We start from the raw sequence: 24,027 nt of genomic DNA, 5'->3' as shown, positions 1-24,027 counted from the left end.
CGTGCACACACACACACACACACCCGCACCGCCCGGCAGCGCCGCGCTGAGAGCCTTCTTTCCTCCGGCTTCTTCCCTCTGCCTCTTTTCTCTCTTCCTCCTCCTCCCTCCCGCCACCACTTCGTGCCTTTTTTTTTTTTTTTTTTTTTCTCTTTTCTTTCTTTCTGTCTCTCTTTACCCGGGTCCTTTCACGAGCTCCTTCAAACACACCACAAAAAGCTGCCGAAAAAAATTTCCAGTGCCCCCTTTTCTCCCCTCTCTCCACATCAAAAAAGAGAGTGAGAAGAAGGGGGGGCTGGTGGGAGCATCGGGGAAAAAAACCAAAACCCTTCGGTAAATTATTGATGAGAGAGAGGAGAGGTCACGAAGAAATAAAACCATTTGGCGTTGCCATGATTGGTGCTGCTGCTGCTTCTCACTGCCCTTCCAGCTGGAGATCCAGGATGCTCTGGGTGGTGCAGAGGTGGGAGCAGCTCACCCCACAGCTGCCAGATCCTGTCTCTGATACCAGACAGGGTGCTGCTCGCTCCCTCCCTCTCCCTCTCTCTCTCTCTTCCCTCCAACCCCTCCAAAGAGTTATGTCATAACAACCCTGCCCAGCTCTCACCCAGCTGGGCAGAAGCAACACTTCACTCCTAAAGACCCTCCTCTTGGAATTGTCCCCTCCAGCCACTCACATGGTTTTCTTCCCAGGCAACTTCTTAAGCAGCCACAAAGCCAAAGCAAGACAACTGTGCGACGTCCCCCGTTTTCCAACAGGAGGGGGACAGACCCGCAGCCCGGCTGAAAGGCAGCACCTACACCTGGAGGAGCCTCCCAGGGCACAGCCCCGGGCAGGACACGCTGCCCTGCACAGGCTGCCCGGGACAGCCAGCAGGGAGGCACTCACAGCCGGGCAGGCACCGGCATCACCAGCAGGTCTTTCCTGGCTGCCTTTGGAGGAGTGATGCCAGGTACCACCTCATGGTGCTGCCAAATGGCAGCTTCTGGTAACGTGGTCACTAGACACCTCTGTCCAGTACTAATTCCCTTTTCTGATGCTTTCTGAAAGGACTGGAAGACTGAGCAGGTACCTTAGCTTAGTGCTCCCAGGGATTTCAAGACCATTAAAACATGACTACCCTGGTGCTGCTGATGGCTTCCAGAGATCATCACCTGCATCACCTGGTCCCATTGAAATAGTCCCGTGGTGAATGAAACCTCAGCCCTCTTCAGGGACTGGTAGAAGAGATGCAGTGCTCACAGAAGCAGAACTGGGGAAACAGATTTCCAACCAAAACAACAAGTGCCAACAGTCTATAACAAATGGAGCATATGATTTTTAGATAGATAGCTTTCAATGTAACTGCTCTGTGCCTATCACTGTTTTGCAACAAACACATTCCATTTCAAACATTAACCACCAGCCTTCATTCACCTCCTGTCCAGAGCCACCTCTATCCCTGTGCAGCTTTTCTAACTTTCAAACCGAGCTAGGAAAGGTGCTGATCTGTTTTGGAGCTGTGACTGCAAATCTTGCTGCTTCCCATGCTCAGAAGAGGCTTGGGATGCAGGCAGCTCACATGGCACCTCAGCTCCACACACTAACCAATGCAGGCCGTAAATCTGGATGCTAACAGACAAAAGAAATTAAAGCAGCAATGGGAATCTAAGAGAAGCAATAAAAAGCCCCTGAACCCCACTGTCTACTGAACACCAAGGCTTTCCCCAGGCTAATGTGAGCTGGGACTGTTTTTCAGTTGATGTGGAGAACTGAAGGTGAAGCATTAAGTCTGCAAAACTCAGCTAAGTCTTCAACAAGCCATAAAGCAGCTAAAAATCCTCTTAGCTAGCAACAAATACAGTACTCCCTAAAAGCCAGGCTCAAATTTTAAGGAATCCCATTGGTCAGATAAGACATAAAAAGAAATGTCACTATTTTCTAGGAATGCATCAATATCCTCTCATTCAGTGGCACCAACAAAGATGGATAGAAGAGTCCAGCTGAGAAGTACCCCCTGCTGTAAACAAGGACAGGAAACAAGAAATACAGGGAATACTTGCAGCACAACTTCGTCCCTTTTGTAGAAATTGGATCTGCAGATGAAAAGATTTATGCCCACAATACTAACACCTGTCTGGAGGACTCCTGAAAAACAGACCTGTGTGAAAACAGGAAAAGATTTTGTGCCACAGTATTTTGTAAATAAATACAAAAGCATAAATAATTCCAAAAAATTTCAACATCTTGTGCTTAAAAATTCTTCTGTACCTCATGCTGCTGACTAGCTTTTTAACTCTACACAAATAAGTTTATAATATGTACATAAATTTACATTGAAATTTGAAACTGCTGACAATTTTGGAAGATCAATCATCTGTCAGAGATTAAGAGTTGTATAATCATTTTAGGCAAGTTGTTTTAATTTCATTTCACTGTGGTCAAGGCTATCAACTGTCTCTGTAGGGAAGAGAAAAAAGAAAATAGCCAAAACACAGATAAAGTGAAAAAAAAGGAAAATACCATCAGAAACCAAAGTGATCAGCAATCCAAGGTATGAGCTGATTCAGATTTTTCAAGTGTTGACTTTCCTATTTCCTTCTCTGCAGGTGCAGACACCTGCCCAGTCTGCCATTTCCCCATTCTGCTTCTCTCGCTTTGAATATCAAAGGACCAGTTTTGCCCAGAGCAGACAAAGAAGTGCAGACAAAGTCAAGAGGAGCAACACCTCTCCCTGTGTGCTTGTCTCCCAGAGTTGTGCCTGCATTCCTCTGCGTGCAGGTTGCTTTAGCTGGGGGAAAAACATAGGAAGTAAACATGGAGCTAATTACAGTCATTTGTGACCACAGCCACTTCATTCAGAGCTCAGTTGCAGTAAAGTTAAATGCAAGTTAGGAACAATTCACACACCTTTTCCGTGGAGCTATAAACCTTCTGAGATCACAGTCTGCAGAAGCTAAGTGCTCCTCATCTCATACAATCTATTCTGGAAGAATAAAATATCTAACCAAAATTCTCTCAGCTCTACCTGTCAGTCTGCACAGCTCACATAAAACACACATTAATGATTAACATCGCACTTCTCATCACCCACAAAAGCAGACGAAAGTGAACTCTGTCCTACAGTATGGATTATATTTTCAGAAATGTCAACAGTTTCCAAAAATATTTTGACAGATGGCACCAAATTTTTACCTCAGTGGTATCCTAACCTGAAGGAAATCCAATTAAATGAGGTTGCTAATAAAGATCACATGAAGAAGGGTGCAGATTCTGCCCGTCTTTTGTCTGCACTTATGCTGGACACGTGTAGATCTCAAACTCCTATTTTATTTGAATCACCCTCAAGTTGCTGTTGGAGAGGAGAAAGCCTCAGACACCAGGTCCCCTATTCCTGTTTTTGGTGCCTTTTTGTCCATTTATTTCTTATGGACAAAGCATTTTCATCCTTCCAGCATTTTCTTTTCCATGTCTAAAACATATTCTAGAGTGCTACTGACTCTGACATATTTCTAGCATGATTACACCTCAGTAAAATGAATAACTTTTATGGAACTGATTGATTGGGACAGAGCAGAGGAGATGCAGCAACTGCACACCTGAGGACAGTGGAGCTCCCTCCCTTGTAAAAAGCAGCAGCAGCTCCATCAGAAACTTTACTCCATGCTTGGGGCTGGAAGGCACTATGGTTCAGTAAAGTACTTTTTTACCCAGAGGGTAACTGGTATTGGGATTTCAAATGACATTTCTTAACAAAATTAATTCAAAAGATGAATAAGACTATTAATACTTTTCCTTAGCCATAGGTCACTTGCATATGGAGACCAAGCAGTAGAGTAACGGGACGAGCAAAATTTCAACACAGCAATTGCAACTGAACAGCCAAGTCCTACAATTCCTAAATAAATTTCCTCTGCTCTGGGAAAAGGGAAGGAAAATAGAGACCGTCAGGGAAAGTGCATTTTTTGGGGGGAAAGAGCTGAACTGGAAATAAAAACTGAATTCTTCCTGGAAATAAAATTAAAATAACCTCCAATAAAGTTACCATGCTCAGACATTCACAAGTAAAGCATCACACTTGGTGGTGCTGGAGGTAAAGTCAGCTTGGACTGCTCAGACATGGCACCAAATCACAATTCACATTAATGGTGGCAGCTGAAATAAAGTCTCAGAGGGGATGGGTCAAGACCTTAAATGGGGACCAGAGGCTGCTACCCATGATTTTCAAGCAGATAACAGGGCTGTCCCAGCTGATCCTGCAGCCACCTGCATGAAAAAGGCAGGGCCATGGGGAGTCCACGTATCGACCAGTGTGGAACTGCTGGAGCAGCCATGTACTTTGTTCACATCAGAGAGATCAGATCTATAAATAATATACATTATCAGCCTTAAATTCCTGCCAAAGTAAACAGGCTAAAGAGCCCCTATCACAAAAATACCTTAAGCCATACACTGAAATGCATCCACCTTCTTACCCCACGCAGGCAGTGGGAAGAGAGTTTAAAGGTTATTAATAACAACGTTTGTTTGAGCAGTTAGGCTGGGTTGTAATTGTGGAACAAAATGAAGGAAGTTTGCTGGGGATGCTGTGAGAAAGACAAGTTAAAAAGTGAAGTTTGCATTTAATTATAAACAGCAAGGTTAATGATCACTCTTATTTTATCTGACAAAGAATTTCTTAGTATTGATCCAGCTCCCTCTAATCAGGATGGGTTTTTTCTTCCTTTGAAGGAAAAAATGAGTAAAACAAATAGCAACAATGCTCATGAATGGAAACTCAGTTAGATTAAGTTTGCAGTTTCTTTCCCTTTCTGGACACACTGTGGAAGCCTAAATCTGTCTCAAGTTGGAAGTATTGTGCCTTTTCCCAGGGAACTGTCTGCACTGAGGCAGGCATGCTTGGCATCTTTCTGACAAAGCGAAGAGCCACAGGGAGAACAAGAAGAAAACACCATGTTTACATTTACATTTTCTTTTACCTCTTGGCTTGTAAACCTGCATTAAATACCATTTCTGTATAAATATTGCATGGTACCTTTCAAACCTCTTTGGAAAAAAAAAATCTTGCTTTGTATAATTAGTCATTTGCCTTACAAAAGGAAGAAATAATCTGCCTCAGACTTCCTCTCTTGCTTTTGAGCTCCGTGCCTGTGTCTAGAGGCCTCGTGAATTCTCCTAACCCCTCAGTAACAGGAGCCCTCTTTCCTCTCCTTTTCTTTTTTCTTTATCCTCATTATATTTCCCTTCTGTCAAGCTGAGCTTTCTGTTTGTGGAACGTATAACATGGTTTTATTCTGAGCTGGTTGGGCACCCAACAGCATCCTCCAAGGGTTAAACCCTCAGCTCTGGTCCTGCTCTCCTTGGCTTTTTTGCTGAAGTCACCCTAACGAGGATGTGGGAGGTGAACTGGGGGGTGAGAGGGGCAGGGAGGCTGGATCCAACGGCAGAATAATGATGTCGACTCAAACCTGTGTTTGTGGAGCTCAGTAGTCAGACTTTCTACTATCTTTTGACATTCTTTTGGGTTAAATATTGTAGTTCCTCAGTTGGCTGTCGTCTCCATCTGGCTGTTGGCTCCTGTACAGACTAACTTGTCTTTTAGACAGCTGGCCCTGTGGCTCTCTGCTAGTTACACAGTTTGTTGGCTGAATCCAAAATGAAATCACCTGGCTAATGAGCTTAACGGTTCTTAAGAAGATTTCATCAATGTTTTATAAGTAAATTTTGCTTCATGTTGGCTTAAAATATAAAGAGAACCTATTGGAATATAAGAAAAACTTCATTCATATATTTGTATATGGCTGAAACTACTAAAATGAACAAAAGTTTTAGACAGATGCAGAATTGAGAGTACATTTTCCTGGCTTTGTTTTGATCTATTTCATAGATATTTGTGTGTGCTTCATCTCTGGCACCTTGCTTGGCTTGAAGGTTTTTCTGTATGTTTATCTATTTTTAATGTACTTCTCTTCATTCCACTCCATCTTCAAGTTGATATTGTGGGTTTTTTTTAATTTCTGCAGCAGTAGGAGAGATAAAGCCATTAAAAACAACTGTCTGCTTCCACTTCTCAGGCCTCTTTAATTTCCTTGGCATTCTGTGAGAGTAAATTTGTGTTCTGATGGCTATAATGGAAAACAGAATTTTAAAATTCCCTGTGAATTTTAGAGGTGATTAAAAAAAATGAAATCAGCAGGATGTCTGCATGTGTGCAAAGGTAAAACACTCCAGCTATGCTGACAGTGTTGGAATTTGGGGTCTTTATTCAGCATTTCTTATGCAGCCAACCTTCTGCTTGGCCAATACTGCAAACCTGAGCACACTTCAGGCCCAAGCACAAAGTGCAAATCAGGGTTTGAAATGCTCGTGGCCAGAGTCTGTGGTTCCTTCCAGCAGCATGTTTCTGCAGCTACTCTTTGATGGGTGGCTGGAAATACTCCACAGTTACACTGAGTCCAATAGATTCAATCTGGATTTACATCAGTGGAAAACTGAGAGCAAAATCTGACCTTCTTTTTACTCCTTCATAGATTCAAAGTTGGAGTCAACTGTTTGCAACATCAGCAGGGGCCAGTAAATTTCACCATTAACTTTGCCTGGACTACCCACAAATTTATGTTTTCAACTAATCTACCTGATCTATTTATGCAATTTTATGAAAGAAATAATTTTGCTAAGCCCTGCACTGAACAACACAACGGTCTTGACACATTAAAACACCACTGGAAAATCTAAGAAGTGTGACTTTTGTCCAAATGGAATAAAGTCAGAAGATACACTCAGAAAACCAGAAAAATAGCCTAGCAGGAAAATCTTTCCCTTTTGTCAGGTGGGAAGGGGCAGGAACATGTGTTTTTTTCACTTGCTCTGAGCTTCAGAGTCTGTTCCACTGAGCAAGGTGGTTGCAGGGAACTCAAGGTAGAGTTTGCAAAAGCTGCAGCAATCTGCTGGCAGGCAATTTAGCTTCAACTGTTGAATACGTTTTGTGGATATAGGTGGCTAATTTGGTGTCAAGGAAACCACAGAAAAATTAGATCCTGCAGTGGTGTAATTTAGTGCATCTCCTTTGACATCAATCGCAGTACCCAGATCACCTCCCCCTGGAGAATTTGTCCCAGATAAATTTCTCACTGAGTGGTTTTCATAGCAAGGGCCAGTGAAAAACTAAAAATAGTGTTGCTGAGGGAATAATTTGCATTTTCTAAAGTGTCTAAGATAGTGAATTAAGGGACTGCCCATTGATTGTATTGCTTGTTTGATATTTAAAGGGAGTGGATTAACTGGAAGACTTGTGATGATGTTCAGGGAGGAAGCCACAGGGAATGGCTTCCCATTAGGATTTTTAGTGCCATCTACTGAGACGTGCCAGGTTTAATGGAAGAAAAAGACTGGGGGGTTTATATATCATAGGCTTAATTTTTTTAACTTACCAACTTTCACTGCATCTGTTTGCTACCCAGACCAGGTTCCAGCCTCTGTGCAGCATCGGTCATATCAGGTGGTCTTGCTCCATTCCCACACCAGTGGAAAACATACGCAAGTCACAGTATGGGACTTCAAGTAGCTTTTCTCTCCTTTTAGTTTAGAATAAATATTGTGAGACCAAATCTCTGAAGCTGGGCACAGCCCTCCAAATCTCTAGAAACACCCTGGCACCTGCAGCAGAAACAGGCCATGGCTTTTTTTTTTTACTTCTCCCCAGACAATGGCTTCCAACAAATATTCTCTGCTCCCCCAACAGGTCTTCTGACTTTTCCACAGCAGCCAAGATGCTTGCATGGACTTAAATCTGCAAAATACTGAACATCAAGTGTCTATTCAGTTCTAATATTTGCAGTTGACAATTATTAGAAGGTTAGAAAATTAGTTTAAAAATCTTTCAATCAGAGAAAGGAAACAGGACTTACCCACTTACTCAGGCAGCTTGAATAGTGAGTCTTTTACTGTATCCGTGTCTCTTGGTTTGCTTGAGAATTCAGGAGCAGATTTCACTTCCTCTTGTTTTTGTACTATTACCTAAAGTGCTCTGGAAACAAAGCTTAATAGGCAATTTTAAAAGAAAGGTGGCTTGGTTTGGTTTTGTTTCAATTTATCTCTGTCTTCATTAGTTGGTTTAATAATTTTCAGCTATAAGTTACCAACACATCTAGAGATAAAGTATGTGTAGCCTAACCTGTGTGGCACTAGTTTCCTCCTTCCAACTGACTGTCCCAAGATCATCAGTCATATTCTATGCACAGCTCACTTACACTTGACTATTTCTGCACTGCTGCAAGAGGTGGGAGAGATTGAAATGGATCACAAGTGTTTTCCAAATCTCAGTCCCTGGAACTGTGCACAGCACATCCACCCAGCCCTGCTGCAATCAGTGCCCCTACCTGAGGCACTGGAGGGAGGTAGAGTCAGGAGCTCCACTGGGCTCCAGGTGCTGCAGCCAGAGCTGCACCTCAGCCTGCAGAGCAGAGCAGCACTGCCAGCCTGGCCTTCTACAGGGCAAGGTCAGTTAATCCAGAATCAAAAGGATTTGACTTGCTTTGCATTTTCCTCATCATCTTAATTCCTGACAACAAAGCAAGACATCAGGTTGTCTTAAACAGAGGGATTCCAAATAGCAAACTTCCATTTCAGCATTAATGACAGCAACTTGGGATATTATCTGGCAATTATTTACTGGCTGAGAAAAGTTCCTATTTCGAATTGAGTTGAGCAACTTTCTATTTATAATTACATCAGTTCAGGCCAAATCCTGTAAAGCTTGTTCATGAAAATGTCTAGGAGCTACAAGAAGAGTTTTAGCATAAATATGTTCATCAGTGCTTGATCTTTATGGACAATAACCTTTGGATTTATTTTCTTTTTTTAGCTCAGTTTAGTTGCTAATGAGCAAATGGCATCACCATAGCAGACATACTTACAGAATGTCAGCATAAGGAGCCACATCTCAGCTTTGTGTTTTTTGTTGGGAAACCTACAACCCAGAAGTAAAAATCCTACAGTTCTCGCAGGTTGCTCCTTCTCAGAGCGCTCCCGGTTGTGTTGGTTTCCACAAACAGAAGGTTCACCTAATGCTTTGACTTTTCTGACTACAGGTTTGCAGGACAAAACTGTCAGCTGCTAAGGAAAGATTCCACAGATATTGTCCACACAGCGACTCAGAGCTGGTCTGTATCATTCCGAAGAAACATTGAGGCATAACAACTATTCTTTATACCACTAAAACTTAGTAATGCAGTTGATTCAGAGACTTGAAAAACACAATTTTATTCAAAATAACACTTGGGAAAAAGAATGAGAGAGGAAACAAGGTCTATCTGTTTATTTTTTATATATTAATCAGGAAGTCTCTGAAACACACAGGCACTGAAGAAATAGCTTGTTTGAGAAAATTGAAACATATCTCCTCAGTAAGCTCCCACTCCATAGGAAACCTTTGTGTTCTCTGAAGGGGCTTGAACTTCTTGCCAAGAAGGTATTTGGACATTAATTCTTTAAATTAATGCTCCAGGATATTCACACAAAGACACAGGTATCGACTACTGTGTAGAATATATCTTTTAATTGGAGGAGGCCATGCCAGCTGAGCTATAAAACAAGTACAAGCTGTTAGATATAATAATAGATAAAAAAGACTAAGAGAAGAGTGAGTCACAGGGAAGAAGGGAGGGGGAGGAGAAAAAACTATTTAGTTAGAAGAGACTTCCCAGAACTCCTGAATCAAGGTAATGGTAGAAAAACACTAAACTTATCATGACCATCACGAATGCTGTTCAGGGATGCAGGGATCTTGATACCATGGAAATGGCACTTACATTCAGGATTATCTTACATGATTCACATATCAATGAAGATGGTTCAGGTTTTGGAGCAGTAAAGACACATCAAAAACTGCAAGTGTTGTTTAAGAGCACGTACCTGCACAGTGTAGGGCACTGTGCTATAGAGGTGCAAGAAATTACAAAGGAATATAATTTTCCTGTTTCCATCAGAAGTGAGTGATGTGGACTGTAGCTGCTGCTACACACAGAGATGCCATCGACTTTGGCGTCAACCAGTTGTTACTTAGATGCCTCATGATACATTTTTGTTTTGCTTCTCTGATATTTTCTCTTCCCCCCAGTGCAAGTCTCACATACATAGTATTTTACCTGAACACACCACGTTAGCCATAAAAAGCTCTATTTTATTGTACTGCTTTGAGGGACAAAAGCCAAGCCATCCAACCAGACACTTTCACCATTACACACTAAGGCTGCAATGCTTTAATAGCAGAAAGGCAAGATTTTTTGCTAAATATTCTCATCTGTGGGTAACGGTTTCCCATTTCATTATAAAACTTGTAAAGTATTGTTTGGAAAACTACAGCAAAAACAACTAAAAATCAGTTCACCATACAGAAACTTATTAATTAAAAGTAATAGTTACAACTCAGTCAAAAGACTGGGTATCAAAGGAAAAGATCAAAAAGAGAAAGTATAAAATGTCAAAAGTGTTTCTAAATATACAGTACAAAAGCACATACATCAGTAAAAATGAGGGAGAGGTTCATAAGTGATCTGTGATCCTACAAGGTCAAATACCACTTAACAATTACACGTTATAAATTGAATAGCCCTTAAAATCAAGGTATATTGCTGCACAGACTATACACTATGTGCTACTTATTAGCAGAGAAACTTCCAAACCAATTAACTTAAACATTGTTTCCTGCACTTCTTTTTCCCTCACCTCTCTAAGATTTGTGTTGTCCTTATGGCAAGACTTCAGCACAGGCCTTCCTGAACTCACTAATGAATGAAGAGATCCATCCAAACAATTCCTGAGAGTCTAGGTCTTGTGGCTCCCCAAATTTTACCTGTAAATTTGAAAGGGAAGAATATGGAACATTAGCATATCCCAGTAATCTGATCCAGGATTTTAGTGAAATCAAAAGAGCAATGAAAAGTTAAATACCTTTGTTAATAAACATATTTAGAAAACTTAGAGCCAGCTAAAATCTCCAGCAAGTTGAGATTTAAAACATCCAAGCAAAAGTGGCCCCAGGAGTTGTCACTGCATTACCTCAGTAACCTGGGTTTCTGTATAACCTCTTCTCTCTGGCTGGACTATAGATCTCCAGCTGAAGAGGAGAAAAAAAATCACTAAATCAGGAACCTTCCTGGCTCTGCAGTTTGTGAGCTGAACCCATCCATAAAAGAAAATGCATCCATTAGGGAAATGGTTTATATGCCACAGTGGGCATGGTATGATGCACTCACAAAAACTTGAATATCAACCAGTGTCACCTGATTAACAGTTTTGCCTGTTCCTAATTGCACCTCCTGGGTAAGCCAAGCCCTTGATCTTTGGCACACCTGGCCACTCACCCATGGTGCACCATCAGTTACACAGCAATGAGAGGGAGTTTCCTGGAGCTAATGACCATCTGTGAGGAGTTGATACCCCACAGCTATACCATAGGCAGCTATCCCCAATTTATTGTCCATGCCATAGAACTGTCTCATGCCAAGGTCAGTATTGGTTTCATAAGCAGAATATAAAATCATCAAGGTAGGCCTGTGGATTTTTGTTTCATGTGCAACATGATTTCCATGGCTACCTACAATAATTTTCCAGATCAGATATTCCCCCAGGTAAGCTGGACTGCTCCTTCCTACTGCTGACAGCCTGGTTGAGATGATAGCCTGGTCTTTTGATCACCCATCCTATTTTATATTTGCTTTACATTTTTGCTGCTTTATAAATATTAAAAAAAAAAAAAAATGCCTAGCAATAACATTATTCAGAAGAGAAACATCCACTCTAAGTGAGAGAAATATATCAGTTGCCTAACTTTAGAGAATACAGGGTGGGCACAAAAAGCAGCTGGATTAAAACTTGAGGAAACCTCCAGCTACACAGCAAATGAAATCCTGAAATGACTGGCCACACAACACTCACTCCTGAAGGTCACTTTCAGACAAAATGGGTCAAATTCTTCCACACCCCCTGCAAGAAGTGTCCCCCAATGGTCTTCTAGCAAAAACCTCCCCACATATGGAATTTCATAAATACTTTTCAATCACTTCCACTCATGTAACCCAACTGTTAAATCTCTCCTTAATACTATTTTTCCACCTTTTTTCTTTTTAATTATTATTATTATTCTTGCTTTATCCCAGTCCTTCAACTTTTTTTGTAGGTTTGGGACTGAGTTCTTTGTCCAGTTCCTCTGCTACCATACAAAATTGGCTTGCTACCCAACACCAAAACATTTTTCCCAGCTATGAAAGACTGCAAGAGACAGAAAGAAACCCTTACACCTTCTGAGAACTGTACTTTTAGTAAAATATTACTATTTAACTATCCTTAGTCAAACATCTTGCTTATATTCAATGTCTGTTCAGACAGGTCCCCAAAGGTCTTCCTGGCTGCATCTTCTGTGCCCATCACAAAACTTATCTAGTTCCCCTCTATTAAAAAGGAAAAGAAAACTCAGAAATAACCAACCTCACCACTTAAACCTGTCTCGTAACCCCAGGACCAGGAAGTTGTTCCAGTTGAAGATGAATGCTGCATTTCAGTGAATGTGTCTCTTTCCTTAAAACATCCTATTCTGCCAGGGAATGCTGTTACCATAGCAGAGACCATCTGAATTCCTACCACACTCCAAGAACATAGTACTTAACCAGGAATCTACATGCAATTATAAGAATAGCAGCTTGGAGTTTTATTGTTCCTTCTGGTGTGACCTGTGGACCCAGATAACATTTTCTAGTGTATTGGACATGGATGGGTTGCTCCTGTTCAGAGGAACAAATGATTGGGAAAGTTAGGTGCTTCTCTGGTGCAGGCATGGCTGAATATCATAAGAACAAACAAGAACAGACTGTTCCTTTATCAGAAATCTTCTGCCCATGGAGCCTCCTTTCTGCTCAGCTCGTTTGTAGATCTGTGCTACTACTAACATCTCTATCTTAAGTCTCCCTCTCACTCAAAATAGCAGCAGCTAAATCAATGCCCTGGACTATAAGCTTGTCACTAGAAAAAAAACCAAAAAACCTCAGCCCAAGTAACAGAAGATTTTGCAGCTGCTTACCAGCCAAAGACATGAAGGAACCAGAAAATATGTGATTTTCTGTAACAGTTAAAGTCACTGAATTTCTAAAGTTGCTGAACATCTGCCTTTTTTTTTTTTGATATTTGGACCACAGACCTTTTAAAAAGTGGGCTGTAACATCTCAAGAAAAATAAAAGCCAGATCTTCATTCAAAACATTCCAGCATTGTTAAACCTGATTTTTTTTCCTCCCAGTTTCTGTGGACAGTGTAACTATAAAGCACATGGATCCATGGGAACTTCTTGCAATTCTTCCTTCCTTTTTTTTTTTCTCTTTAAAGAAATGTATTTAGTTTCATTGCATTTTAATAGGATATGTACCAGTATGTTGCTATAAAGCTTCTTCATTTCATCACATCTTTTTGACAGCTGGGATAGATCCCCTTCATATTTCTGAATTAAATCCTGTAATAAAATAAAACTTCTTAATTTGGTATAGGAACATAATATTAAAGCAGGAATTGAACAGCAGTGAAAACAAGATCATTCAAGTCAGAATTTTAATGTCACGAAAATGTCACATTTCACAAAAGAGAAGCACACATCAAGTGCACATGTTTCCCAGCAAATATTAAGTGAAAGACCAAAAGAAAATCAATGTTTGAGAATTTTGTACTGTATCATCCAAGGATGCCACCTAAATCTGTTAAAATTGACAGAACTAGATGAGCTTTTTAAGGTCTGAATTTGCACCCGCGTTTGGCAGTCTAGCCTTTTTGTATGTGAAGCAAACACCCCTGGCCGCAAGTTCCTAAGGAGGCAGGAACAGGGCCTTAGAAACTGAACTCCTGAAAAAAAAAAAATAAAAAAATTTAATCACGGTCCCTTTGTCCTGTATGTACTTCTGACAATATTCTTGAAGGAGCACTGCTGAGCTGTTCAAAGGGGGAAGAAAACGCATGGATGGTGCAGATGCTGACACTTCCCAGTGAAGAACAGCATGAAGACATGGAGGACAGCAAAGATGAACATGTCCAGGCCACAGAGTAGGGAAAGCCTTCATTGGAAGTAGCCCTGTTCACAACTAGCACAACAGTGCTCTTGAGACTCGATGAACTTCTTTGTACCTGAGTTAATAAGCCTTGTGTTTGGCTCTGCTGACTCCTGCCCTGAACTGGGCTCACTAGAGCCTGCTCAGCTGCCTCTCCATTGTGTCCTCCAACCCATCTTGTTCTGCCACTAGCATGGGCAGAATCATCTTAGATCAACCTATATTCACAATTTAGGTGTGCCCTTGGATGATGTTTCTTGGGTGGTGTCCCAAGTAACAAGTGATAGGATGAGAGGAAAAGCTCTCAGGTTGAGTCAGGAAAGGTTAATATTGGATATTAGGATAAATTTCTTCAGGGAAAGGCTTGAAGCATTAGAACAGGCTGCCCAAGAAGTGGTTGAGTCACCATGTCATCAAACATGGTTTGGTGGTGGACTTGGCAATGTTAGGTTTAGAGCTGGACTCAATGCTCTTAAAGGTATTCTCCTAAAATACCTGTTATTCTGAAGTGCTTATCCTGTGCAACCCTGGGGCTACCTGTTCCTCATCCACTCCAGCCCATTTGCCTGTGAACCAGAAGCAGGAGATCCAGAAACTCTGGGAAGCCCTTCCCATGCTGCTGTTTATAGTATGAGACAATATCAGAGCAGAATCAAAGGCCACTTTTGCTCAAATTCTCCTGACCCCCTTGTCAGGGCAAGACTCAGCACAAACTAAGCAGATACTCGTCTTTTACCTCCATCTCACACTAAGGTTGTGATAATGTTACCTTTAGTTCCTTGCAGAACTGTGACTCCTGGGGTGTTGCTTTGATTGTCTTGGGTTTAATGAGCCGTCTGCACTGAATCACGTTCTCCAATTCTTTTTTTAAAACTAACAAAAAGAGAAAGGAAATGAGAAATGTCACTACTGTGCAGTTGTGCCCCAATGACTGCTAACATCTAATTTAGCACACATGGAAAATGTAGGAAAATATGGGTCTATACTACATTCATCTAGGAATATTAACTTTCTGTTTTGAAATAGAAATCCTGAAAGAGACACGGGTCTTGTGGAAGAAATACTGTGTGATCACAGCACCCACAGAATAATGAAGAGGACAATAGCTGGTTAAGCAGCAGCCATAAGTCTGACCTTTGCCAGCTTTGAGCATTGGGATTAGCAATAAAGTAACATTCTTCAAACCTATGTTTTTGTGTAGGAGGTTCAGGGTTCCTTTAAAGATAGAAGAACAAACATTCTACTCTAGGTAACAGTAAGAAATCTTGCCAGCTGGCACTGACCACCAGATCAGACTGCTGCCATAGGAGCTCCCATAGGATGCAATGAGGAGAGAAAAGGATCCTTTGGCTCCAGGGGCTCAGTCCTGAACTGACCCAGGCTGCAGTCTAGCATCTTCCCCTTGTGCTCATGCTATACATGCAGCAGATGAGACCCAGGATATGCTTTGAACTACATGGTGAGAAAGGCTAGCTCAGTGGCATTTGGTCCATAGCTTTCCCTCTTTGCCCTGGAGAATGGGACTCAGATTATGAGTGACTATGCTGGGACCACCAGGAATCCATGGAGGGAAGAAACCAGTCAATCTCCTCCAGTTCCCATGATTCACCTCCTTCAACAGCTCCCAACAGTTTCTGGTACCGTGTCCACTGTACCACTTTACCCATGACTTTCCAAAACTGTCTTTAAAACATTTAGTGATTTTGAACTGCTACCAACTCTGTCCCCAAAGAACACAAGTGGTTGAAGGTAAATAGTGTTATTTTTAGTTACTTATGTCTACTAAAAAGTTGATTGTAATTTCTTGGAACAGAATAAAACCCACACTTAAGTAGCCTCAAGCTACCTGCCTGGCTGACTCCCAAAGCCCAGCAGACTAGGCACAAGGGCTTTTCAAACTGAAAGCTGAGAGCAGCTCTCATTCAGGTATGTCATCAAAGGCTGAAACAGGATATATTGGTCTCTAGTTGCAGTCAACACCCATGCCACATTTTCCAAAGAAAGATTTTCATAAATTTTCAATACAAGTAATTTCCATCCACTCATATACCTTCTCTATCACATCTCAAAGGGTTCTATCTAAAATTCCATTGAATTCACTGATCATCTTATGATACTGTTCAACAGTAAGTCATAAATGTCTCCCTTGAACAACCCTATTCTGTTCCCTCCTGTTGACTTCATTAGTGTTTGAGTTCTCTCTAGAGAAGGAGATCCATTTTGACCAAAGAAGTTCCTGAACTTCAGGATTGAACTCCAGGAAGTTTTCTCCTGCTGCACTGCCTGCTCCTGGAGACTGCTGTAGCCCTAACTTTTAAGGAGCACTTGTATCACTTAACATTTGTAGTTTATGATAAACTCCATTTACCATGGGCAGTATATTTTTTTATATTTCTAAACCACCTGGACACACTTTAACATTTATTTTTTTTTAATTCTTCATAGTAACATAGCAGGTTAATTATCACCATAGCAACACTTTACCTCAATGTTTTGAACCTTTACCTCCTTTACAAACTACAGAAGTGCAACAAAAACCTGTTCCAAATGACTGCACAATGTATGAAAATCTCTCTGAATTTAGAAAAAATTTACATACCATCAACTTCAGCACTGAGGCCCTTCATGGAAGCTGGAAAGGAAGAGAGAGAAAAAAACATGTGAGTAAGTATTATTCATGTTGTGAGGAAGGGAGTTTCCACAGAAGTTGAAGGACTTCATTTTTTATTTGTTGATTATTTTTTTCCCCCTCCCTCCTCTTACCAACAGGAACAGCTTCAAATTCTGTCAACTCCTGTGAAAATTTGACAAGATCAGGCTCATGTAAGAAGATCTGTTCCACAAGGGCATGAAGCAAGGTGAATGTCCTCTCCTTACCCCTCAACAGAGGTAACTGCAAAGAGAACGGAGCAATAACTGACAGACTGAGCTATCATACTTAAAAAAAGACCAGCAGGGATGTTGATAGCTCCCAGGTAAATTTGACAAGAATAGAAAACACAATGCAATTAAACTTCTCCTTTTCAGTCTGCCATTTCACAGACATTTTTAGTTAAGATCAGCTTTACACGTTCATATCCATTGACCTCCCATGTTCTTTTGTGTCTTCTTATTCACACGGGTCTTTCCCAACTGAAGGTACCTTAGCTGATCACAGCTGAGTTTGCACCTCCAAACACAGCCAGTATTCCTTTCCACTTAGAAGCAGTGTGCTGTGGTCATGACGATAGTAAAGTTCCTTAATTGAATCTGGGAAGATGCTCTGTGGCAAAAAAATGAGTTTGCAGACATTTTTCATTACGGTAGATGTGGTATTACGGCCATTATATATATATATACACACACATATATATATATATAAAATGCAGGTTGTGCCTCAGTTGTCACTAGAATTAAAAATTACTCATACATTCAAGGCTCCAGATGAGAAAGATACTTTCCAAAAACTGAAATCAAAATCCTTCTCTCTTCTATTTACAGATCAGGCATAATTTAACAATAGCGTTAAGGTACAAGGCAGCTTAGGAAATTTGTATCTATTTCTTACTTTTTAGGATAAGAATATGATGCTTTGCCACTTGCAGGTGGAGGAGGAGGCAAAAAACCCTGTGCTCAGCAGCAGCATTTTCTGATGGCAAATTCTGATGAAGAGGGAGAAGGATTTTCCTTAGAACTAGGGAAAACTCAGCCTAATGTCACACAAGTTGTAGGTCAGTGTAGAGACAATTAGAGAACCAAGATCCAGATGGTGCTTCTTGCAACTGCTTCATCCCCTATTCAATCATCCAGCAGAGCGATGATGGGGGGGGGGTTAAAACTGTTCCAGGCAAATTTCACTCCTTTTGAATTTATTAATCTATTTACATTCTACTTTTTAAGCTTTACCTTAAAATAGCATTGTACCACTTGCTGCAAAAGGCCTTTGCATTGGAGTAAAACGAAGCACTGAGGAATTACTCCAGTGCAGTCAGCATTTTGATGTTCCACCTCACTAGGGGCAGAGTGTGTTCAACACCACAATGCCCCCACTAGCCAGTGCTGCTCTCTGAAGTGGGGAAATGCATCTTGTTGCAACTTACATTAAAGAATACAATCTTAAACAGAATCTTGTTTCTAGTGGAACCAACAGCAGATGTTAAAATGTTAGCTACTCATTAAAAATTACTGCCTTTCCCCACATTCAGGGCAAAACTGAGTTACTATTAATGGCTAACATACCCTATAATAGGATGAATTCAATGACAAGAAAAATATTTACTCACTTTGGTCAAAGATGACAATCGAAATCCTTTAGCTTTCTCTTTTCCAGCCTTTTCATTTAAATGGTTCCCAATGGCTAAAATGTACTCCAAGACAGCAACAAATTTCTGGCTGGCTTGTAGCTGCTTACTTGCTTGGATTTTCTGGTTTATTAGCTGAAACACAGAAACCTTCCTTCAGGTCAAATTGAAAATGTGAATAAGTAAATGGTGCCTGTACCTTCCCTTTGCCAAAAGCCTCATTGTCCCCACCTGAAGCAAGTGACACTTTAGCTGATGGACACCTTCCTGTTCAACTTCCCTATGGGAAAAGGCCAGGGGTTTTCAGGAAGGACCAGCTAAAATTCTTCCACCCAGATAAAGCTGGTGTTGGCACAGTTGCCCTGCCCCTGATGGAGGTCACGTCCTTTCTGGCTGCCAAACCAGCCCTGCCAAAACAACTTCAACCTCATCTCTTAAAAATGCTGCTGAAGGAAAAGTATTTTGCTGTTTGAATCCACCAGATTGCACCAAATGTCAGGCACCAGGGGAAGCAGATAGCCTGAAGCACAGTATAAGGCTCTCCATCCTTCACCTCCCTCCCTTCTGTTTACACCAGCTGAAGACTTATCAAAATTCTTAGCACAGTTTCCCCACAAGGCAGAATAATTTCCTGTAATCAAACTCAGTATCAATTTCTGTTTTCCCAGGGAAGCCACCTCCCTTCTAGGGCTAGAGACACAAGAGGTAGTTTTGTTTTAAATTAGGAAATGTATATTTTTTAGCACCACACCTCTCTTCATCAGGGACTAACATGCCAGTTTAAGAACAGGGAAAGGATGAAACACGTGGGAGAGCTGAAAGCCATTGTTAAAGCATTTATAGCACATGACAAAGCCTGAGGGTGCTGAAAGTCAGTATTTAGATTGTCCCATAGAATTTTAGGTGTAAAATATATGGTTTACAAACGTGCATGAATAAGTAGGAAAATACTTAAGACAATTAACTGGCTCTTCAATGAACATTAAATATCCTTCAAAGCAAACAGGATGTATTAATAGCCTCCAAATATTCAAATATTTGGTTTCAGTGGAGAACAGCAAAGGTGAAGCATTGTACCAGGCAGGGTCACAAATCTGTGCCTCTCCCTAGTGTTTTCCATCTGTTCCTCTTCTGAGTTTTGTTCACTGTTACTATGGTTTTAATCACAGCCAGACAGAGGATAACAGGTCAGACTTGCAGAACTTTAAAATTGTGTTTTTGTTCCCATACAGAGTGTGAGAAAAACCTTTGAAACCTTTTCACATAAGCAGATTGTGTCAAAATAATTTGCTTTCAATCAAAGCATGTAAAAACCCTGGCAGATAAGGCAGTGGTTTGCAACCAGGAGATCTAGTCCATGAGACTGGAACAATGTTTATTTGCATCCCACTCACCCCTAAGTCATTCTGAAAAAGGAAGAGAGGGACCTGAAATCTGCTTTGCAACATTTCAATTCAATGCTGTAATCCTTAGGTCAAACAGCCTCCTTCAGTCTTCTGAAAATAGTAAATGCCTGTGAGATGCTGGTCAAATGAATTTATTCTAAGTATCTAATGATTTTAGATGGATTCTTTCAGCTTGTGGGGAAAGAATCATCCCACAAAATGAACTGAATTTTAATGGTGAAAGAGATACTATTTTATTTATTTTTAAAAAAACTTTCTTGCTTGTTACTTTTAAACACTGCCATGAAATGCTTGGGTTTTTATCCAGGCTGCCTGGATTATTAGATTTATTATGAATTGCTCACATTATGGACTGGGAGAAGTTTTGCTATAAGAAAAAAGAAAAAAAAAAAAAAGAAACCACAAAATTTCCTGAAGCCACTGGGTCCTCTACTATCTAACTGGCAGATTTTGAGAAGGAGTAATGAGTTACTTACAGGCTCTAAATCTCTCATGCTCACAGGGAGCTCACGTATGGTGAGTAGGAGATCCAACCTCTGGCCTAAGTGAGGGATTTTACACATCTGCATAAAAAGAATCAAAACCCATGTTTATATCAAAACATGCACATCTGTCTCTCATAATATATTAAGTAATTCAGCTGCTCCATAGTTTTCCTAATTTCTATGCTTATTTGTTAATTTTATTGCAGGCCTTGTACCTGTAGACAAACCATGGCAAATATAAAAATACCTGAATGTGCAATCTCTATATGTGAATTCAAGATAACACTTCTGCTAGTATAGTCAGACACAATTAAAATCAATGACACTCATTTCTGTGAAGAAGAATAATTAAATGCATACAATTGTATGCTTGTAGATTTTGGAAGGCTACCTCAGCGTAAGTCAGCTCCTGCTTTGAAGGGGATGGCATGTGACTTGGAGACACAAAGGAATCCATACATTTCTCTTCATAATATCTACCTGCCTCAACTCCTTATTAGACAAATCCTCTTATACAGGTTCTGGCTGAGATTGTAAAATTAAGTTTCAAACAAAAGACTCTTGCAGTGGTTTTACCTAGAAGAGGTAAGAAATAACATGTGGTGTGTTTTAACATTGTGCCCTCTTACCTCTAACATAAACTGATCAACCACATGCAGCTCTGAAGGAGACCCCTTGAGTGCCTGGTACTTTTCTGCATCTTTTGGTGTTGGCATGTATCTGTAAAACAGAAAATGAAAATTCTATTTTTGTAACATTAAAAAAATATCACTCCATTCCATGCATCAACAGTTTTTACTGTTTAGTGTGTTCTATGTATAGCATATTTGTTCTTTAACCATGGGAATTTTATAGGCATTTGAGCCAAATGTGTGATGGAAAGCAAAAATGTGCAGATATAGCAGCATTTCTGGAAATACATATATATCTACATAAGGCTTGGAAACAGCTGTCAGCAGTTCACCTGCAGCTCCACAGACAATTTACAATGGCCTGGGCGACTGTAAAACCCTGTGACAAAGGAGTTAAAGCCATAATTTCCAAAGAGATTCATTAATTCTGTGCTTGATACATACGTGCCTTGTTTTCATTGCTTGGACTAACCTTTTAAAGCACCCAGAAACAACACACCCTTTGTGAGCAGTTATGGCCATGCTGACTCAGCTTCTCTGCAGCAATAACTTATTTGATAAACTCAAAAAAGCAGAGCAGACTGATGCTGTGGTGTGATGAACCAGTGGACCCCACAGCCTGACTGACCCCTAACTCTACAGCTTTTTTGGATTGCCCAGGAAACCAGAGTGGGCAAGGACATTTCTCTCTAAGAGCTGCATCACGTCTGAGATCCATTTCTCCTTTCAGCACGTAACAGGCCCTGCAACTTTCTTCCTTCTGCACAAGGTAACCAAATATCCTCCCATGGTGCTTCAGAGCAGATTTTTAGAAAACTGATGTCTTTAAACATGCCTTCACTTGGAAAAATAAACTCACACCACCACAGTTCCCCTCCTTTGGAGATCTTTCTGCCTGACTATGGGAATTCATAGGATATCTCAAAGAAGAAAAATGAAATCAATGTTTTAGCTACCAGGAGAGAAGGCTTGTTAAGAATCTTAAATAAGTATTCAGGTCTGCTATCTTCTCTGCTTTCTCTGCCAACAAGCTGCTAAATTTGCAGCGTGTGATTAAACATTCATAGGGATAGACATACATTTTCTTAAATGTAAGGAAATTTATTCCAAGATGGAAAAAATAAAGCAAATATTTTAGCATGTTAAATACAGGACAAACAATGAGTTTGTTTTTTTACTACTGTCTGTAATTTATTATGACACTTCAATTGAATAACTGCTGGGTTTTAAATTGTTAAATCTATATTAGAGCAGATTACAAAATATTCCATTCATCACCCTTCACTATTAAAAAATAATAATAAATGAATTGTCATATAAAACCAACAGGTATCTGTTAGGAAATTCTCATTTAACAGTAATCTCTTGGCAAATGAAACATTCCTTATCATTAAAAACATTTTAATTTCTGAAGCAAATTCAAAAACTAAAAAAAAAATCTGACAGCAAATATCTTCATTTACTCAGAAGTCAGATGTCCCATCAACTTGTTTTAAGGTATTATGTTCATGAAATCAAACTAGCAAAATACCTAAAAGGTTTAAAGCTTAAGGCTTTAAACAATGGAAGCCATGGAAAAGGAAACACAAGAATAGGTGAACATGTTCCATATATATATATTTAAATTGATACAATTCTAAAGGAATTTGTGCAACAAAATATCTCCCACTGTTCTTAAGAAGTAGGTTTCTAGAGACAAAAAGTGTTTTGTGATTGATTTTAAGACATCAAGACAAAAGAATCATCCAGGGAACTATGGATAGGTTTCTGTATCAAAATGAGTCCTGAAGTTTCTAATAATATTCCACCACCTCCACCAACCTGAACTGGATACACGACCAGAACATTTTGCTCCCTGGTCACAGTTTTGAAAAGGTAATCTTGGTTCAATTATTTTCATTTTTAAATAGTCAAATTTAGACTTTCTGGTCAGGCTTAGACAGTATGACAGGTATAATTTGCACAGAGAGGAATTTTCCAACTGCTGACTATCCTGTTTAAACTCCTGTCATAACCACAGGTTCTCAATTAATTAGAGGCCAGTTTTCCACAGTAAAGTTTTACACCAATGTAAATTGAATGGAAAGGTCTTCAAAAGTGCTACGTGCCCTCTGCCTGTGTCACACCAACTCCACTGCAGAGCACTGCTCCAGAGCAATGTCTGAGTGCTGATTTGACCAGATCAGTGTCTGCTCCTTCCATGAGATGCCTGCATGGGAGCTGCAAGACACTGAACTGCCTTGGAAATCCAGCCCTCCATTCTCATCTATCTCAGTAACATTTTTTAAACAGTTGGAATGGGAAAAACACGCTTCCTTTCACTCCAAGATTTGTACATGCATTCCTAGATTTTGGCAAAAAATAAGAATCCCAGGGAGTGAACTTTTGATCCCATATAACATCTAACAATGCTGCATCCAATGTCTCTCACACATTTCTTTGCTAGAAAAATTTCCTCAGCACTGCTGCTATCAAAGTAAGACTTGGAAACCTTCAAGGAAAAAAAAAAAAAAATCTCTCAAGCTTCATTGCCATCATTATTATTACTGTTATTGTCTGGTGGCAAAGAGCCCAGATGCTGTAAGTCAGTGATCTCAGTGGTGTTACACTCATTTCAGCACCTTGGAGATCCTGGGCTGAACCTGCAGTGCTGTACTAGGGCTTGAACAACAGAGAGCACTCTCCATGTCCAAAACATTCCACTGAAATTATCTTCCAGCCAATTCCAACACTGCAATTAGAAACTGCAGTATTATAGTAATATCTTTCTTTTTTTTTTTTACTGAAGCCTTTAAAGTCAGCTTTGGAAAGGCAACAAGGCCCACCTCAGTGGGGCTAAACACCTTTTCACCAGTTCCTAACCGGCTGTGCAGCAGTGCAGGGTAGAACAAGTGAAGCACTGGGGCAGCACAGACACTTCCTCCAGAACACTGGTACATGAAAACATTTAAATATTCTGTGTCTTGCCTATATCCCTTTGTGCTTCAGGCAAGCTTCATCCAAGCAGTCTGACATAATGACATTAACTCCATACGTTTCCTGTTTGCTGTTCCTGTTCGTATCACTTTAGAAGTGCAGACATGATTCTGCAGACTTTAAAATTACTAGGTTTGTTCTGATTAGGATAAGGATTTTAAGTCGAGAATTAAACTCACTCC

At 40.4% G+C, this 24,027-nt stretch overlaps 1 protein-coding gene across 1 annotated transcript in view; it reads right to left on the bottom strand.

Moving 5' to 3' along the window:
• Positions 1–24,027, bottom strand: part of CBLN4 (cerebellin 4 precursor) — a 45,928-nt gene that overhangs the window by 6,806 nt on the left and 15,095 nt on the right. The window contains exons 7-14 of the mRNA XM_009998757.1: positions 20,867–20,957; positions 20,229–20,315; positions 18,329–18,481; positions 16,830–16,959; positions 16,666–16,698; positions 14,836–14,939; positions 13,397–13,480; positions 10,752–10,832 (exon numbers count right to left, since the gene is read on the bottom strand). Of these exons, the coding sequence (XP_009997059.1) occupies positions 10,752–10,832; positions 13,397–13,480; positions 14,836–14,939; positions 16,666–16,698; positions 16,830–16,959; positions 18,329–18,481; positions 20,229–20,315; positions 20,867–20,957 (763 nt within the window). The remainder of the gene's footprint in view (positions 1–10,751; positions 10,833–13,396; positions 13,481–14,835; positions 14,940–16,665; positions 16,699–16,829; positions 16,960–18,328; positions 18,482–20,228; positions 20,316–20,866; positions 20,958–24,027) is intronic.

The sequence above is a fragment of the Chaetura pelagica genome, unplaced genomic scaffold, assembly GCF_000747805.2.
Source record: "Chaetura pelagica isolate M959 unplaced genomic scaffold, ChaPel_1.0 scaffold275, whole genome shotgun sequence".
Lineage (NCBI taxonomy): Eukaryota > Metazoa > Chordata > Aves > Apodiformes > Apodidae > Chaetura > Chaetura pelagica.
This window is presented reverse-complemented; position numbering and strand designations above follow the sequence as displayed.